The 20,005-nt window shown below is 46.0% G+C and overlaps 1 protein-coding gene across 2 annotated transcripts in view; it reads left to right on the top strand.

The window, feature by feature from the left end:
- Positions 1–14,410, top strand: part of ZHX2 (zinc fingers and homeoboxes 2) — a 74,140-nt gene extending 59,730 nt beyond the window's left edge. For both annotated transcript variants that reach the window (XM_082044975.1, XM_082044974.1), the window contains 2 exons: positions 6,026–8,718; positions 14,038–14,410. In XM_082044975.1, coding sequence (XP_081901101.1) covers positions 6,216–8,714 — 2,499 coding nt within the window. In that variant the 5' untranslated portion in view covers positions 6,026–6,215 and the 3' untranslated portion in view covers positions 8,715–8,718; positions 14,038–14,410. The remainder of the gene's footprint in view (positions 1–6,025; positions 8,719–14,037) is intronic.
- The last annotated feature ends 5,595 nt before the right edge of the window (positions 14,411–20,005 follow it).

Here is a 20,005-nt window from a genome sequence, read left to right as displayed (position 1 = left end):
TTACCACGGCATCATTTGCTGTTGCTTGTCCTGTGTAGCAGAGAGGATGGTGTTCATGGAGACTGAGCTCCTGAGCAGCAAAGCAACAAAATGTGTCTACCCTCTTTAAACATCAGTGGGCCCTTGCAAATGAAGCTCCATTTCTGCACTATCCTGCTCCATTTGCAGCTATCCTTGTGGTGGTGGTTTCCCTGCTCTTCATTTTTGGATGAAGCCAGGTGCTGGGAACTCCCTGCTAGCATGGGGCAGAGCAAGTGAAGCAGTGAGACGAAAAATAAGAAAGATTTTATTGGCAAACCACACAAGTGTCACTAAAGTGGTTTTCTTACTGCTTTTTGTTTGGTTTGTTTTTTAAAAAGGCAAGGTATATTTGTGGAAAGTAAAGACGCATTTGCACTGGGTTCAACCTGTTTCAGCCTCTGTATTACTTTCTTCCAGGCCTGAGCTGGAAGCAAGATGCAGCACAGCGTGGTGATACTTCTGGTGCACTTTTCCCTTGCTGCCAAAGTTAACGTTTTCCCTGCTTTTTAATTTGTTGTCCCTTCAAATTTGGTTGTCTTTGGACAGCCTTTGTCAGACTTTCTCATGTTTTGGGGTTTGAGAGAAGACAGACAGCATCTTGCTATGTCTCTCCACTGCCTTACCACTTCCCAGCCACGGCTTGCAGGGTTTTGGCTGATCCTTTGTATGACCAGGCTGTGTCCCAGCTGCCACGGAAAATTCACACTCTGCCACCACCTCGGAAGAGCCCATGTGGGAACAGCACTGCAGAAAAGGAGTTCAGTCTCTACCCAAATCCTTGCCTTTTTTGGGGAGGGGGTGTATAAGGGGAGGTGGTATAAAACTAGCTATGTGCACATAGGAAAGATGGGGAAGAGTGAAAAGATTTCACTGTTCAGCAAGAGAAAGCTTTTTGATTTCTTTTTTTCCAGCCCTTTGCTTGAACTGTACAGTTATCTTTTTCTGCTGAAAGGTGCCATTGCTACACAGGCAAACATTTTCCAATGCCAGCCAGACCTAAAAGCATGGTTTATTTTCCCTGTGTGGTTCTCCACGGTTTCCCCAGTCTGGGGCCAGGTGACCAGGTAGGAAATGTGATGTTTCTTCAGTCATGCACACAGCTGCCAAATTAGGTCCCACTTTATTCTCACGTCAGATGCTCTGGAGCCATTTTAACAGTGGTTTGAAAGATCGGATGACTGTGGCTGGATTATTTCATTATTTAAACAATTTTTGGAGATTAAACAAAACCAGACTAGGGCCTTGCTCGTAACTGCTGTGATGCGCTTTTGGGGAGGTTGGTTTAAAAGAACATGTTGCTTCTGATCTGTATGCTTCCATCCCGGATGTCTTTGCTGAAGCAAAGCAAATCGAAAGCTCTTGTTCCTGCACACTGGCTCCCTGTGGTTTGGTTTGGACCTCGTTTGTGGCAGCAGCTGTCTGCTTGGAGCCAAGAGGTTTTGTTTCTCACCTGGTTGCCTCGTGCTGCTTTGTGGGTTTGCTCATTTAAAAAAATTGAACAATAGGTGGGTTTTTGTTTTGGCTTTGTTTTTTTGTTTGTTTTTAATGTCCTGCAGCATGGCAAAACAAGCAGGAGACATGGCAGGTGAGTGAGCTGGAAGGCCGAGAACTGCCTCCCATGTGTCCAAGGACGGCTCATGGGGCAGCCACCAGCAGCAGCCCAGCACCTGTGGCCAGCCCACCGCAGCAGCAGCCCCAAAAGGAGGTCAGTTTGCTGTAGTCCCATCCATAATGAAACACAGACAATGAACCAGGCCAGCTCTAGGGATAGAGGTTGTCCTGTCCCTGGTGCAGCCCTGTTCATTGAGCACCAGCTGTGAATTTTGCCCCTTGAAGGGATGCGTGTGCCATGGACAGGGCTCTGGTGATAACGTATAGCTTGGGTTCCCATCATGATGTACTGGTTGCTAAGCCTTGGCTGTTTCTGAGGGGAAGCTTCTCTCCCTCCCAGAAAATTTTGGGAGGCAGTACTAGCTGGAGGATTAGCCATCTGCAGGTGAAATCCAGAGGCTGGAAGGCCAGGCTTGTGTTTTCCTGTGCCTGCCGAACTCCAGCGCAGCAGTCACCAGGGAGAGGTGACTTGCTACTGAGTCAGAGGTGCTGAAGCAGCATCATTTAGCAGCTTTGTTAGGAGCCACACCGTGTATTTAAAGTTCTCTGATGGGGCTTTGATGGTCCAGCAAGCAGGTTGTGTTTGAAAGCTGCGAGATGCTCTTTGTGCTTTCCCTGGCGTCCCCAGATGAGATGTGGCAAGTGTACATGACGCAGCTCCTGGAAATGTGCCATGGTGGGGTTGTCCGTCCTCTGTAACAACAGTGTATTGATTTATCCCAAATGACATCCTTACCAAGCTCCTGGAGGGGCCATGGCTTGGAAGTCCCAGTAAACTCTCCTCACTCATGCGAGTGCTGGGTCTTGTTTCCTCCCCTTCTTTGAGGGCATGGGTCAAAGGGACAAAGTTGGTCTCTGGCTGGTCACAGTCTTCTGCTTCCCAAAACTGCACATCTTGGACTGAAACTGTGTTGTTGTTACTGACCTCCAAAAAGAAGTATTTGACTTGGGCTTGGTTTCTACAGTGGGTAATGATTCTTGTGTGACAGAAAAGCTATTCAGAGTGCAGAGTTACCAAAGTAGTAGTTAGAAATACAGAAAAATGCTCTGTGGAACAGGACAGGGAAGAGAATAGGAGCAACAATCTGTACAATATTCTAGTAAAACTGTAGCAGGCAGAATTTTTCATACATCTACCCATTAATACCTGTTTTGGAGGGATCTTGATGTTTCCTCCATATCAGAGCATCCTTGCCCAGGGCTGATCCCCATGTCCCCATGAGAGGCGGGAGCTCAGCACAACCACCCAATCTGGCAGCTCACTGGATTATGGAGAGAGGGGAATTCAAAATATTTAGTCTGACTTTTAAGAAACCTTTGATTCGAAGTTGTAACCTAGCTGTTTCTCGTTCTCCACTCTTTCCCATTCCTTTATCTTTTTGCTCTTAGCTCTTTCTTCCTGGGCAGGGAAAGGGTATTCAGTGAAATATAAATAAACCTTGCTCTGATGTCTTTTGATCTTTTTTTCTTTTGCTGATGTTGCCAGACGTATTTTTGCGGAAGGTCATACAGTAGAAAAGGAGCAGACCATCAGGGGCAGCTGTGTGGCCTGGGAGGGAGAGCGAGCCCCTGAGGAGCATTCCAGGACCCATAGATCTGTCCTCATCTTCTCTACCTGTTCCCAGGGCCCTGCCTTGTGCCTCCCTTCCCTCATCTGTGAAAATCAGTCACAAGCGCAGTGGAGTCTTGTAGGGTAGAGTGAGGTGACCTGATCACCTTCACAGCAGCCAGGCTTACACAGCCCATTCTGCCCCTTTCTCGCACCTTTTGGCCCATTTCGGCCAGATTTGTTACAAGGAAAGAAGCTTCAAATGCAATTAATTCTCTGCAATAGTCATTAAAATGGGTGGTCAGGAAGGTGGGCGTTTGGACAGTGTTTGTCACTAACTTTTGATCTTGTCTGCAGTGGGACACAGCAAGCCACAGATCACAGCCAGAATACTCTGCGGGAGGACGATTGTGAGGGGAATATGTGAAGGAATATGTGGAAATAATAGAGAATATTCAGTGTAATCCAATGTAAAAGTCAGTCAGCACAAATCTGTAGAAAAACAGGCATAATTTGTTCCACTGTGTTCGTCTGCTTGCTTTATTATTAAAAGGGAGAAGGAAAAAGAAAATGGAAGAGGGGAGGTTGGCTTAGAGGTGGTAATGCTTTGGGGAATGATGTCGGTGATCCCAGGTTAGAGAGAAATGGCACTGTGTCATCCTGACCGAGCCAGATGCTTGAGGCAGGGCCATAAGCCCACGGGCAGCCCCATCCTCATTCAATGGAGCTGCACAAGGATGCCCCATTTCTCAGACAGATGCCTGGAGCTTAAATGCACCATTTAAAAACAACCAGATGGTCCAGCGCTTCACCAAATGGGAGTGAGTATGTGGGAGCATCCCCAGTGTCCGTTGGGGCTGGGAGGTGCGGAGGTGGTGGTGACTGAACACAGAGCACCGTGGCTGCTACATCTGCAATACAACGAATAGCGTCTCTACACGACATCTCCTCCGTGCTGTGTGTTTAGTGTTTCACAGCTTGCATTCCACAAGAGCCTTATTCGTGAAGGTGTTTTGTGGAGAATTTGTGTATGGAAGTGTTTTGTTGGTGGAGAATTGCTTCATGCTGGGTTTTGAGTGCATGGAGCTGAAAGCTGCTGTCACTCCTTTTATCCCCAGATGGAGCCTCTTCCTCTGGCAGTTTATCATTTGGGGTTTCCATATATACAGGAGTGGTATGATCTGTGATGGGCAAAGTAGCAGAAATACGCTCCAGAGACTTGCAGAGTATTCATCAGCTGCAAACAGAACCGAGAAGTTTGCGGTTGCTTCTACAGTGACTATTTCTGGTTCTTGTGCCAATGCACAAGTGAGAGGAGCAGGTTCAAGGACAGCACTGAGGTGGTTTTAAACCGTTGATGTTGGGTGTGTCCAGATGTAACTGCAGTGGGAATTTTACCTCTTTCAGACTTTGTGTCTGCTGGGTGCTGGATAAAGCTTATTATTTACAAGTTTCACAATGAGAAAATGTTTGTTTGGTTAGACATGAGATCATAGAATCACAGAATGGTTTGGGTTGGAAGGGACCTTTAAAGATCATCTAGTCCATCCCCCCTGCCATGGGCAGTGACATCTTCCATTAGATCTCTAGTTCAGATTCTCCATTTAATGCGCTTCTACAAAAATCAGTGCAGGTCTTGCCTTCTCTGCAAATGTCCACTTTCCATCCTCCTGCAGTTTGTAAACCCTGGTGCCTTCCCCAGCCCATCCCAAGGACTCCTTGTTTGTAGAAGATGAGTTTTACATCAGGCCTGGAAGTATTACGAATCCAGAGCCCATCTGATCAGGAAGAGGAGCAAATTGGAGTCAAGCCTTGATTAGAAAAGTCATCTTCTCAAATAGGTGATTGATATTGGTTTCCTTTTTATTGATGCCTGATACGAGAATTAAATTCCCCTCCTTCCACCCCGATGAATTTGGGTAGTTTGTAAGACAGCTGGTGTAGTTTTCCTTTGTGGTTGTGATGACTGATGTTGACCTTGGATCCTTTTAAAAAATATGTATTTTACGAAATTCTTACATTTGGGAACTTCCAAAACCACTTCGATATATGAATCATGCTTCAAAGTAGATATTTTTTTTCAGTTCTCTAGAGAGTGAAGATCAGGGCTTGATGGGAATTCCAGCAGGGTCACCCTGTTTAAAAGGGATCTAAGGGCTTCTGTGACCTTTGCTAGCTACCTCTGTCAGTACTGAGTAAAAAGAAGTGTTTTAAGGGAAACTTTTGTTCCAGAAAAGACTTGATAGGCCTCCATAGATCTGCTGCAGTTTCTTTGAACCCACTTCTGATCAAGACACAGACCTTTGTTTATTTGCTTTAACTCTTCTTTCTGCCTTTACTTTTATAACCAAGGCAGGCCCTATAGCTTTATTTAGAAATCACCCATCATTAGTAACAAGAATCATTTAGTAGACATATTTACAAGGTAAGTGACAGTGGGAAGTAATTAAGTTTAATATAAATCACACTTAATTTCAAATCTGCAGGCTTCAAAATAAGAATTAATAGAAACTGCAGCTTCTATAAAAAGATGAAGTATTTATAGCAGTATCTTCTTTCTTTTCCAGCTAAACACATTGAGTCTAGCGGAGATTAAAGTCCCCTGTCTGTTCATCTTATTTGTTTCAGAGCCATTTTCTACCTGTGGTGCACTTAATTGCAAATTGCCCACTGCTTTTATTCTTTGTGGGGAGATTTTTAACTCTTTTAAGTTGATGATGAGGGAAAGGAAGAGTTCAACATTATCTGAAATTGCCTTGTAAATGCACGTATCTTGAGCTGTGGCTTTCTGCTAAATCTGTGTTTTGTAGGTCAGCGCCTAACGACATGTTCTTTGTTTCATAGGTGTCATGCAGCTGACAGGTCTACTGGCAGAGCTGATGGTCACAACTGAGGCAGAAATTCTTCATTAAACAAAACAGAGAAAAATAATAAAGGAGGGTTGGAGCTGTTTGCAAGATCTGTTGAGCTGATTGTTCACCCTGTCCAAAAAAAAGTCACCATTTGGGACTACAGCCCACTGCTAGCAGCTGCCATGGCCAGCAAAAGAAAGTCAACAACTCCCTGCATGGTGCGAACTTCTGAAGTCATGGAGCAGGAAGGCACCGAGGGTGCAGAGGCTCCAAAAGAGAAGGGGGCTGGCACACCACAGCAGGACTCTCAAAAAAATTGGCCTTCAGAAAGTTCAGTCAAAGACTGCGAAGTGGTTGAGGCAAAACCCCCAGCTGAAAATCAGTCTAAGAAACCCCAGGGTGGTTATGAGTGTAAATACTGCCCTTACTCAACACAGAACTTAAATGAATTTACAGAGCATGTTGACACGCAGCATCCAAATGTCATTCTCAACCCCCTGTATGTCTGTGCTGAATGCAACTTCACAACCAAAAAATACGATTCTTTATCTGACCACAACACAAAATACCACCCAGGAGAGACTAACTTTAAACTGAAATTAATTAAACGCAATAATCAGACTGTTTTAGAGCAGTCCATTGAGACCACCACTAATGATGTCACTGTCACAAGTGGTGGGCTAGAAAATGCAGAGTGTGATGATTCACTTCATGGGGGAATTAGTGCAAGTAAAACACCAATGACGAAACCAGGAAAACCTAAAGTGGAAACCAAGAAGGGTCCCAAAAAGCCAGAAGAGGGAGTTAAGGAAAACCACATGGATGGTACTGTCCCTCGCCTCATAACTGAAGCCACTGAAGCAATTGCTTGTATAAATGGAGACCTTCTCCATGATGTGTTAGCCCATGTTATGCCCTCTGTACAGCTGCCACCAAATATCAACCTTGTCCCCAAGGTCCCGGTACCACTGAACAGTACCAAATACAACTCTGCACTGGACACTAATGCAACCATGATCAACTCCTTTAATAAATTTCCTTACCCAACACAAGCAGAGTTGTCGTGGTTAACAGCAGCATCAAAACATCCAGAAGAACAAATCCGAATCTGGTTTGCTACGCAGCGTTTGAAGCATGGTATAAGTTGGTCTCCCGAAGAAGTGGAGGAGGCCAGAAAGAAGATGTTCAATGGGACTATCCAGGCAGTTCCCCAAACTATCACTGTCCTGCCAGCTCCTTTGACAACTGCAAAAATGCCCCAGCCCATCATCCAGACAGCTTTGCCTTGTCAGATACTGGGCCAGACTGGTCTGGTTTTGACTCCTGTGTCAAATGGTTCAACTGTTTCTTGTTCACCGATTACGCTTGCTGTTGCCCCAAACCAGGGGCAAAAGAGGACGATACAGACCTTATCGAGCGCCCCAGAGGCCAAGCGTCCTCATGTAGTCCAGGTGCCTGAGATTCCTGCCAAGCTGACTGCTGTTCCGCTGACACCAGCCACTGAGCGAAAAAAGACGAAGGAGCAGATAGCGGAGCTGAAGGCCAGTTTCATGGCAAGCCAGTTTCCCGATGACACAGAAGTCTACCGGCTGATAGAGGCAACGGGTCTCTCCAGGAGTGAGATCAAGAAGTGGTTCAGTGACCACAGGTACAGAAGTCAGAGGGGCATTGTGCACATCCCTGGTGAGGCTTTAGGGAAAGATCAAATAGCACCTTCAGCTGGTCGTCATGGCCGTTCGTTTCACCCATATACAGATTTTACTCCCCAGAGATTCAAAGAGAAAACTCAAGAGCAGCTCAGGGCCCTTGAGGAGAGTTTCTTAAGGTGTTCTTTTCCTACCCAAGGAGAATTGGACAGGCTTCGAGTGGAGACTAAGCTGAGTAGAAGGGAGATAGACTCATGGTTCTCTGAGAGGAGAAAGATAAGGGACAGCATGGAGCAAGCTGTCTTAGATTCAATGGGATCGTACAGAAAAATTAAAGAACAAGGAACTCCCAATGGTGCGATAAGCCAGGCAGAACTGCTGAGCAGCTCCCAGCTCCCTGGTGCTTTATCTGGGTCCTCCACCACATTTAAGAAAACCCAAGAGCAGATTCACCTACTGAAAAGCACATTTGCAAGGACCCAGTGGCCATCACCCCAGGAGTATGACCAGTTAGCATCTCAGACTGGACTCACGAGAACTGAAATAGTTCGCTGGTTCAAGGAAAACCGGTCTTCACTAAGAACAGGGTCACTTAAATGGATTGACCAGTATAGGCAGCAGCACATTGTTGATGGTCATAAAGAGCAAAGCCAGAAAAAGGGATCAAAACACATCGAGAGTCCAAAGAACGGTAATGAGGTGTCTCGGCAGCATTACCAGGAGCATAAAAAACTGAATGAAGAGAATGGGGGCAAGCTAGTGGTGAGAGCAAAAAGAGACTGTGAACCACTGAAAGACTCTTTGTTGGGGAATCAAGCGGAGGGTACGGACAGGTTGGAGTGCAACAGCCACGACGGCCATGGCAGCGAGGAGAACGAGGAGCCAGCAGAGGTCAACTGGGTGGAGGTGACGGTGGGCGAGGATGATGCTGCATCAGACTGTACGGACAGCTGGAGCCAAACGGCACCCGAAGGCCAGGCAGAGCTGGCGGACTTTGACTCTGAAAGTATATCTGGAGACAATTCCCACGTATAGACAGGTAAATGCAGATGGTGCCCTGTTTTCTTTGAGCCTGCCTCTGTCTGGGTGTGCTTTCAGCATCCCATAGCCCCTCCTCAGTATAAATCCCCAGAGCCCATCTCTGCTGGATCTGTGTGCCTGCTGGATGTCTGAACACAAGGGAGACCCGTCCTGGTTGCAAATTAAAGCAACGCTATGGTAGGGGAGGTGTTAGTGCTGTTTGCTTTGTTTCTTGTTTCCTTGTGTGTCAAGTCCTGGATAAGGGAGTTTACTGGGGTGTGGGGTTTTTTGCTTGTTGGTTTTTGGTTGTGTTTTTTGGTGTTGTGATTTTTATTTTTTTTAATAGCAATAAGTGATTAAACCTGAAACTTTCTGCCTTTAAACAACCTATTTAACCTCTGCAGAGCTTGATATGAAACATACCAGTTAAGCCACGCAAACAAATAGTAGGTAACACTAGTTGCCAATATCCCTCTTGCTAACATCACTGATCTCCCATGAATAGAGGCTGTGCCTGGTTTTGCACCTCGGGTTCTTCCTTTGCAGCATCCTGCCCTGCTCAGTGGGGGAAGGACCCAGGACAGAAATGCTTCTTTATGCAAAAGCAAGCAAAAAAAGAAGTCGTAGGGACTGAAATGGCTCATGCAAATGGGCTCTCTTCCTCTCACAGGTGCAAACTGTTTCCAGCTTTGCTTTGTTCTGCTTGCTCACCCTAGAGGCTTAGGAAGTGCCCCAGACTAAGCTGTGTGAGTGTTTTAGCAGCTCTTCTTCACAGGATCTTGAATTTAAAAGCAAGCTGCAGGGCCTTTCTTTAAGGGGGTTTTATACGATCTTTCACAGTATGGAAGGATGTGTTATTTGGAGACCTGAAGCCTGTTTCTGATCACAGTTGCACAGGTATAAATCTGGAGGAAGCATCATCAGCATTTCTTGACTTGCATGTTGAATTGAGTTCACTGGAGCCTGTAACATTTTGTGGTCAGTATAACCAAGTCTGTCTCTCCTAAACTGGAGTCTCCTTAAGATAGAACTTGCCCATGTAAAGCTCAGCACCCTGCATTAACCACCACAGTGAAAGAACACCTATTTTAGAAAACGTTAGTAGTTTTCTGGTGCCTAATAACTATACTATACTTCAGCATTTCTTTACAATAAATATATACAAATTTGGAAAAAATAAAAATAATTTTTAAAGAGCCAGGATTTACAGAAGTCCCTTCACACTTGCTCTGAAGACTTTTACTATTGCAACTGGCAGTATTTGAACTATTATCAGTTGCAGTTTTTCTTACCAAGCCCTGCTCGTGAGCCTAGAGGCCTCCACTTTCTCCTTGTGCAATACTTGGCCAAAAGTCTCCTGGACATTTTCTCTTGAGTTGAAAAAGGAAACCCTGCAGTGGTTTTATTTTGAACTATGAATTTTGTTGGCTAATTTTCAGAGATGTTATCACAGCATCTGTATCACAAAGTCTCTTAAAGCTCTGGAGTGCAATGCAAGGCACATTCCTGCATAACGCTTGCAGAAGTTGGTAATTAGGGATGTGAGGAACGGGTGGTGTTACCTGTGTGGCAAAGGCAGAGATGAGAGGAGGAAGGACATGGAACGTCAGCCAGAGGCACACAGGGCTGCCACGGTTGTGCAGCCATGTGAGAAAGGAGAGCCAGGATCTGATCTGCCTTTTAAAATCAAATGCATGATGAATAAATGCATTGTAGGATATTTTTCAGTGTTGTTAATCCAGATCATTCCCCTGCTTCCAGCTGTGAACGTTTGTACTGAGGAGATGGAGCAGAGCAGGGTCTGGGAACGGGAATGGGGAGGAGGGCAGGAGAAGGAGGGCTTGCCTGAAACCACTATTCCGTACAAACCTCTTGTACCATGAAACCCAAGCTCTGCAACAACCCTCTTCCAGCAGCATAGGTTTGGTGCCTGCATTTTTGTGCTTGTGAGCGATGTAGGGTACGTTGGGGTCAACCTCCTGCCGTTGTGCCCTGGGGCAGATGCTGATTATAAAGCTCCAGGGCTGTGGAGGTGCTCAAGTGTTATCAGAGAGAAATTTTAATAAGAACCTTGATCACAATTAAACTCTTCTCTGTGTTATCCTTCTGATGAGGAGCTTCCTCGTGGCTGGTTGTAAAATGCACTGAGCGGAGCTTCTGCTGCCAAGACCATGCAGTAAGATCAGAGGACCATTTTGTCGTCTGCTCTTCGCCTGTTTCTCAGCATGCTGACCTGGGGACTTGACAAAAGCCCAAAGTCTTTTTCATTTTCCCTTATTCTCCCTGTAAGTCTCAGCCCAGAAACACAAAGTGCCTGCTCTACAGTGCCTGCATGGAACCATTGTCACAGGCATTGTGACACAAAAGCTGGAAGCTTTGTACCATGCGTTGATGGGACCTGTGGAAAAATCACAGCTGTTGGCTCCTTTTTCCTTCAGGATAAGTTTTCATTCTTATCTTACATAATTTTTAACTGGAACTTTGGTGTTAAATTAACAAGGTGTTAGCTTAGGTGACATCCAGGGTATGACTCAAAAGCGAAGACTGTGTAAGACCTGACAGAGAGCTTGTTTCTGCCTGTTGTCATAGGAAGCTCTGATTTTTTTTTTTTTCCCAACATCATACTCCTCAGTACCTCAAAGGGATTATGTCACTGTCCTGGCCACATGTAAGAGGTGGACTGAAAAGCCACAGTCATTATTATATCAGCTTTCACTGCAGGACTGTACACGTGCAGAAGCATGCTACTTTGATATTCATGGTGTTGCTGTTTTCTCAGCTTGATGTACATAGTTTAAAGTGAACATTTTTCAGTGATCCATCTCCATCCTGTTGATGGCTGAATTTGTGTGCAGCTTCTGTAAAACCTGAGCTGTTCCAGACCGTCTCAGTCACACTCTACTCTAGTGTGTAGCTTTAGGAGTTTCTGAAACTCTTATGGAGTATTTGTGTTACAGCCTAGACAGACCTTACGCCTTAGAAAACTGAGTTTTTCAAAACTGATCTGTGTTCAGCATTTTCTGCTGTTGCTGCAGATAGTGGGAGTTTCATAAGCGCCTGGCCTCAATGAGAGCAGGATTTGCGCTAGGCTCTGAAATACCATCCCTGGCCTAAGAAAAGGCTCTGTTGCTAAGTCCGTGTCTGAAGCTTTTGGCAAAATTGGGTTTATTTCACAGAGCAGGTCAGGTTTCCTGAACAGTGAGGCAGACAGACCTGTCCCCATAGGGTACAGGGCCTTCAAGATGCTGAGTGGTGCTGTAGGGTGTACTAAAGCCATCACTGAAAGTGCTCCACATGCTTGCAGCGAGGCCCACCTGCTCTGTCGGGAGAGAGCTTTAGCTCCCTTTCCATCAACAGAGATATTCCTGTCTTCCAACAGCACAGGTCAAAACTAGGTCTCTTGTCCCCATTTGTGCAAGCCTGACAAACAGAAACTGGTCCTGAATTAAATAGAGCAAATTACAGCTCAAACATGAGAGCGGGAGCTGAGTGTGCCAGAGTGGTTGGCAGCTACCGCTGGCTTTCTTCACAGCATTGTCTCCCCATGGGGTTTTCCCAAGATCTGTCTTTCCTCAGCCCAGAGCTTTTGGTTTGTTTTGTTTTTTTTCTCAGAAACATACTCTTCTTTCCCCACCACTACCTTCTCTGCTGCAAACTTTCTTTTTTAGAGTTGTCTCATGACATCCATTTTAAGCCCAAACCCTGCAAGATAAGACGTAGGCGCCAAGGTCTGTAGCTCGCAGTGGGAGTGCGGTAGGTGGACACCCCAGAAGATGTGTGCCCTGGCTCGTGATGGCTGTGACACTGCTCTGTGGAGATATGCCAAAGAAAACCATGTCTGGGGAGATTGCACGCTGGGGGGTGGGGGGAAAAGTCTGAAGGAAGTCGCCTCTTCCTTCTGCTGTGTGCGTCATACCAGGCGTCAGAGGTGGTCTGGGTCCTCTTGGCGTCTCCAATCCCTTTTGCACCACAGTGAGACGTGAGATCACTCTGTTCCTGGTGGGCCAGTGTGTTCCTTGGGGTCCAGCACCGGTAAAAGTGAATAGCACAGGGCTTTCCCTCCCTTTCTGTCCAAGTTCTCAATTTTCTGGTGATTTAAGGTTTCATCCATAAAGCCAGCTGTCGTGCCTGTTAGTGGTATTGGGCTCCAGGGTGTTGTCCTGAAGTCAGTGTGGGACTGACCAGTGGTTTTTGCAGAACTCGGATCAGCCTAAAGCATTTCAAGGCGTGAGGCCAAAGTGTGGAGGACTTGCCATTTCCCCTGAAAACAGTAGCCGTGTCAGGAACCCAAGCTGTAATGCGATGAAGGGCTTCAGAGGGGGGAACAAAACCCGGTGCAGCAATTAAAACTTTCCAGCAAGTTAGGAGGAGCAGGAGGCTGTTTGAGGAAAGGACGGGGAGGACTTTCACCTTAGGTGTTGGTGCAAGCCCATACCCTTTTACCGAGCTCAACTGCATTACTTTCTGCCTTGCAGATGCCAGAAAGAGCTCAGTACTCTTGTGGGAAGTGACAGACCGGATAACAACATTGGTAAAAGGTGTGAAATAGCAGGTTAGCTCAGGTTTCGGTCAGCGCTGCTGCAGGACGAGGGAGGAGGAAGGTGCAGGAAAGCTGCTCCATGTTGCTGCGTGCGGCAGCGGCCTGAGTGGGTGCTCACACTTCTTGCGTGTTTTCACCTCAGCGGGGAAAAACACACTGAACATAATCCTTGTCACAGAGCCCTTGCTCTGTGCTGGCAACTGGGGATACATGTAGGCGGGTATTTGAAGGTTGGGTTTTCTGGGGTTATTTTTTAATCTCTGGTCCGTGGTGCAGGAGTCATAGTGGAGCCAGGGAGCTGCTCTGCAGAGTGCAGGCACGTGCAGTTTTTTCCGCTGTCTTGCAGTTTGTATAATTATTTTCTAAAGTCACGCAAAGAAGAGTATTTAATGAGAGGATTTACTGGGGAAGAAAGACCTGAAGTCCTCTTGCCTTTAGCAGCATCCATCCTGTGGTGGCAAAGTAGTGGCCCCCAACCCATGTGCGCGTTGTCTTTGAGTCAGCGTGAAGATCTGCCCTAGATTTGCAGTAGTGAGGGATCAGCAGAGTCAAGGCTGGCCTGTATGTCCCTGTTAGAAATCTCTAGGGGGTTTTATGATAGCTGGGCGTTATATACAACAGAAATCCGGCACCCTGCTGCAGCATCAGGCTGTGACAGGGCAGGCTTCAGGGTACGGTTAATGCAAAATACAGCGCTGCTGTGCGTGCAGGGGTGTAAACTGGATGCTGTGTTAGTTGACTGCTCAAATAGTTCTTAGTGCCCTAAAAAATAATATGTTGCTTTTATAATTTTTGCAGGGGTACTCCTCCGCTGCTCTGTCCTGACGTTGAAGGGGAAACGCTGTACGAAAATAGAAGAAAACTCTCTTTTCCTGCCTGGGGTGAGATAGCACGTTCCGACTTCAAGTCTCAAACCGCGCTTGCGGAGGCACAGCGAGAAATATTCTCATGGAGCATCATCATGGGATCGTTTATAGTGCCAAAGTCCTACTACTGCATTGAAAGAGAAAAGAAAGAGAAAAAGGGTTCTTGTACATAGGTTTCTCCTTAGCTTCTCTCCCGCCCACTTTCCTACCCAGCCTCTTCCTCTACTGGAACAGATTTGTACAATGTGGAAATTTTTTTAACTTCTTAATAGGTGCAAGTTATTCTTGCATATAATGCCATTGCAAAAATTTGAGGGTGGGTTTGGGGTGGGAAGTGTCTTTTGTGGGGGAGGGAGGGGAGCTTTTTTCTGAAGTATTTTAAGACAGATTTGCAGTCTTTTGGAGTCAACATCTGAGCCCAGATCCCCACCCCAGTTTACATTTCAGCCCACTTAAACATGTTACGGGGTTGGGGAGGGTCATTCTGGAGTGGTTGAGGTTGTGGGGGTTTTTTTTCTTGTTGTTTTGACTTTTTTGTTTTGTTTTATGGCCACCTGCTACTGGTTGAAGTATTTAAGTCTCTGTTTTTCTGTGTTCCTGTAAGGCGAGTCTTCTCCAGCCCCTGTATTTCACCTTTCACAAGCCAGCCCCAGCTGTGGCTCTCTGAAAATTTGGATAGAACGCCGTTTTGGTTTTGGTTTTGTTTGTTTTGTTTTTTAGCACTTTTTGTTTAATCGTGCAGTACAACCCCTAGAGGGGCTGGAGTTGAGGAAATTAAAATGCTTTATAATCTGAACTTGTGTTTCTTCGGCTGGTACGATGGACACCATAACCAACAGTCTGCCCTCCAGCTTTAGATGTTGTAGCGCACAACAGAAATTTCTGATTAACCTATGCCACTAAATTTTTAGATCAATCCCAGATTCCTGAGTGCTTTTTGTTTTTTCTTTTTTTTTTTTTTTCCCAAATCCTGCCTATTTGGATTTGTGTGGGGGTGTCTGTCCATGCGCGTGTGAGGAGGAGGGAGAGCAGGAGCGTGGGTGCGTTGGTGAGCGGGTGCAGGAGCCGTGCGGTTTGTTCCTCTGACGAGCTGGGTTCAGAAAACTTGCCCACCTTTCCATACGCTGCACAAATACGATGCTAGGGAGTTTGAATAAATCCAACTTTTCTAACTTGTTGCTCATTTGTTGTAACTCAATAAAACAAAGGCTAAACATTTTGGTAACCTTTTTCTTGTCTCTTCATTATTATTATTATTATTAATTACTATTATTTTATTCCATTTAAAACCCAAACTCAGCCCCCACCAGGTCTCCCTGGTGCACAAGGGCTCAGTGTCTTTAGAGCTGTGATTATGGTTTTAACTGGTTTTCCGGTAATCAGCTTGGCAAACACTAACCAGATTAAAATGAACTTGGTGAACTCCTGCTATTTATTTTCCCGGTGTTATACGGCTGTTGCCTGCACCAGGGGGCTGGATAGCACCTGGGAATGGGGGTTTGGGGGTACGTTTATTTTGGTTGCAGTCACAAGCTCAACAAATGAATGAATGAAACCATCCCCATGACTCACCCATATGGAATTATTTTCATTAATCATCAGCACAACATTTAAGTGTTGAGGGAGGTTTGCAGTGGGCGGGGGTGAGTGCTTGCTGACTTTACTTACAATAAATTCATCTAGTTTGTTTCCGAAGAGGAGCAACCGAACGCGGCTGCGTTTGCACAACACAGGCCAGCGGCAAGAGGTGGGGAAGCAGAGGCAGCTGGAGGGCGAGTGTGCACGTCCGGTCACGCTCGGGGCTGCACTTCGTGCTCTGTGTGCGTGGAGGCAGATGCCCAGGCAGGCACGTCCATACCCCCCGTGCAGGCTGTCACATTGATGGATGCCAGCGTCAGGTGGTCAAAACAAAAATGCCTCTGAGTACACTCCTCCAGGACTCCAAAGGTGTAACTGAAACTAATTGCCACTTCTGTCTCCTTTGCTTACATGAAAGGATGCTAATATTTTAATTGCCCTCGTGCACAGTTTTTAACAGCCACTTGGTGGCTTAATATTCCCGTTGGCATCTCCCCTGTCTGATGTGCGCATACGTCTGTGTGTCTGGAGCACTGACCTACTTTGCTTCACCAGCAGCACTGCCAGGGAGCTCAGCAGGAGGTTTAGGAAGAACAAGACCCACCTGGGTTTTCTGTGTTTGTAGAGCCCCAGACACAGTGAGATGAGGGGCCGGGATGCTTTAAGATCTCTGCAATTCAAATAAAACAATAGCAGCGGCCCTGGAGTCTGTCATCACACAGATAATAAAGCTGAAGCTCTCCCACAGCAAACAAAAGCGTTTGCAAAAGGCTGGCACGGCCTTTGCCGGCGGCAGAACGGCAGCACCGGGTGGGTTTGCACAGGTCGTGGTGCGATACTAACCCTTCAGACACCAGGTTTTAGCGGGGAAAGCCGATCCGCTGACCCCTTTTTTTAGCTTAAAGCAACCCAGGTCTGCACAAAGATTGCTTCAGTGGGGCTGCCGGAACGGGTTCACAAACCGGGCACTGCCAGCAGCCTTTGTTTTTAATTAATACCGACGCAGTCACTGCGTTTCTAGGAGAGTCCAACCAGCGAGGCACAATCGGGGCATTGTTTGTCTGCGGCGGCCGTGAGGGACGGCCTTGGCCGTGGGGGTTCATTGCACTCAGATGAAAATAGGCTGCTGACACCGAGTTTCCTCGCGAGCCTGGTGTTTGCACCACGGCGCAGCCCCGCAGCCGGGGGACGGCTGGGGACGCCTTTCCGGGCAGGGATCCCTGGAACCTGCAGGCCCTGGTGCTCAGGTTTTCATGGACATCTTTCACAATGTGTTTTAACCTAAGTCCCTTGAAATGTTCTAACCGGAAGAAATCTAGTTAACACAAAACCACAAAAAAAATAAATCAGATTTTTGCACTAATGCAATGCTTTTTTTTTTAATGTAGTGGCTTGTAGAAAAATCTGTAACTTGGAAGTCAGGAACAACTTCAGTTTAGGTGGCCTCTACTTTCATAATTTAGCCTTCTTGTATGCTGGCAGGAGGATGGTTTTTCATTATATACACGTATACGTTACTTCTGCCTGTTCCGTAAGATGCAGAGCAGAATGCTGCTCAGGATATTTGCTGCCATTAGCAACTTAGTGCTGTCAGAGATCTGGGGACTCTGAGCTTGTGATAAGAGCAATTTAGGACAGGTCAGACAGAAACCTTATGAAAAGCGATCTATGCTATGGATAGCATAGAATAACAGCTTCACAGAATGGTTTGGGTCAGAAGGAACGTTCCAAGATCATCTCATCCAATGCCACTGCCATGGGCAGATACATCTTTCCCTACATCAAGCTGCTCAAAGTCCCATCCAACCTGACCTTGGGAAGTTTTGGGGCAGAACCTTCAATTCATATGAACCTCTTTGCGGTCTAAATGATTTGCTTTTCGCAAATCCTTTTTTAAAAAAAAAAAAAATAAAAAAAAAAATCTTTTCAACTACGTTGCTTCAGTGGCACCATTTCTAACCTCAAACATCCAGTGTTGACCTTTGGGAATTTTATTTAATGCATAAATTTCTGTGTCTGCGGGGTGAAGCCCAGCAGTTGCAGGCATCACTCAGGTGTCCCAGCACCATGTGGACCATCACAGGCTGGGAGGGGAAGCGCTGGGTTATCCAGGAAATCTGAGTGATTATAAACATAATTATGTGGTGATGATAACTTAAAACCTAGAGAAATGCAGAGGTGAAACAGCAACCACAATAACTAATATTTGTGCATTAGATTTGCCATTAGTACAATTTGAACCACTGAAACTTTCCCTCTCATCTTCTTGTAGACCTCCTATATTGTTAGGTAGCAAAAAGAGACATCCTGAAATCTTACTAGCTAACAGGAGAAGGAAAAACAATTCATTACAAAGTCATGTAAGGCAACATTGTAGGAAGGCTGTTTGGCAGCCTGATAGCAAGGAAAGAGCACACCAGTGATGGAAAGGAACTTTTTTTAATCATCTTCTGAAGAAAAAGAGGGACCTGAGACCATTTAGATGAGCGAAAGGGAGAACTTCTGTGCTTGTGTAATCAGGAACTGATGGGAAGCGGTTATGAATGTTGTCTGTGGCTCTTGAATATAATTCTGAAAGTGTTCATAGTACAGCAGGAAACGGGAATGTATTGAGAGCAAGCGAATGTGAGAGACACAGCAAAGGAACCACAAAGCAGCAGAAAACCCAAGTCTTACACAGCTGAACCGTATCCCAATCAGATTATTGCAAGCTCTAGTGAGGCTGGAGGTAGGAGCTGGGTGACTGGGTAATTGTCAGACCTAATCACACATCTTGAGTGCAGTAAGCAAAACCAGGGGTTTTTCTTTCCCATTGTTTTCTTCTTTCCATCAGACCTGATGCTCCGAAATAGTAGTTCTAATTCTATTACAATTCTCATAATTTAAGTGTACTGAGAAAAACCACACAGCCAGCAGATTGACTTGGCCACAGTAAATGAAGCTGCTTCAGTACACGAACTCATCCTCTCCTTGCTCTTTTTGTCTTTCTTAAAAGTCTAGACCATCCCAGTGCAATAGATCATGTAAAATTTAGCGTACAACAATCTTAATCTAAAAAATAATTGGTTTTGCAACTTATCCATGAGATAGTTAGAAGAATAATACCATTAACCTGGGTTTATGGCCAGAGAGACTGAGATGTTTGTGGTTATTCACAAGCCTGCAGAATAAATGTGCTAAAGGCAAGAGCTGGAGTCAGCTTGGCCTTGTCATGACTTCCCAGCAAGGAAACTTCATTTTACATTTATATCAAATCATTGCCGTTTCATCAGTGTTTCTTATTCTTTCACCCAAAGCCTTTCCCTTTCCAAGAGGCAAAGACACAGGGGTAGAAAGTGTTGGGCTGGGGTTCCTCAGACACCCATATCCTGCATGATCCTGCCAGGAGACCTTCTTCCCCAGCACAGCTATCCGGAGAAAGCTGACACCTTCCAGCCTTCATTCCCTCCAACTGCCTCCCCCCACCCTTAAATCTCTACCTTAACATAGAATCATAGATCATAGAATACTTTGGGTTGGAAGGGGCCTTCACAGCTCATCCAGTCCAACCCTCTGCAATGAACAGGGACGTCTTCAACCAGATCAGGTTGATCAGAGCCCCGTCCAGCCTGGCCTTGAATGTCTCCAGGGATGGGGCATCTACGACCTCTCTGGGCAACCTGGGCCAGGGTTCTTTATAACCGGGGTGCTTTATAACACATGAGCATGTACATGTGATTAAATCCCTCTCAGTGTTAAGAACATCACTATCTCCTCAGCTTGAGAGCAACAGAGCTGTTCAGCCTCTTTAGCGTCTCCAAACTGCTCTTGTGAAGTCACTAATCCCAAAAGATATTTGGCCGCATCGTGGCATTTAACAGACATCTGTACCTGAATGTTCAAATCAGACATATTTTGGGTTTTTTGTCATCCTCTAGCCCTGGCAGTCCCTCTCATCTCAGTGCTGGGTCCATCAGCTAATGCTGGTGAAGGACAATGCAGTTCTCTGGAAAGGTGGAGATACTTGACTCCACCTCATGACGATGCCATTTTTGACAATGAGGGTGGTGAAACACTGGCCCAAGTTGCTCAGAGAGGTGGTAGATGCCCCATCCCTGGAGACATTCAAGGCCAGGCTGGATGGTGCTCTGAGCAACCTGATATAGTTGAAGATGTCCCTCCTCACTGCAGGGGGGTTGGACTAGATGACCTTTGAAGCTCCTTTCCAACTCAAACTATTCTGTGATGCGCTCCCAAGATGTGCATTGAACAGCAGCATCATGGCTTATCACCTGACAGTTAAACCTTTTCACAGCAGGATCTTCCCCAGTGCCCATTCACTG

The sequence above is a fragment of the Streptopelia decaocto genome (genome assembly GCF_964273445.1).
Source record: "Streptopelia decaocto genome assembly, chromosome: 2".
Lineage (NCBI taxonomy): Eukaryota > Metazoa > Chordata > Aves > Columbiformes > Columbidae > Streptopelia > Streptopelia decaocto.
This window is presented reverse-complemented; position numbering and strand designations above follow the sequence as displayed.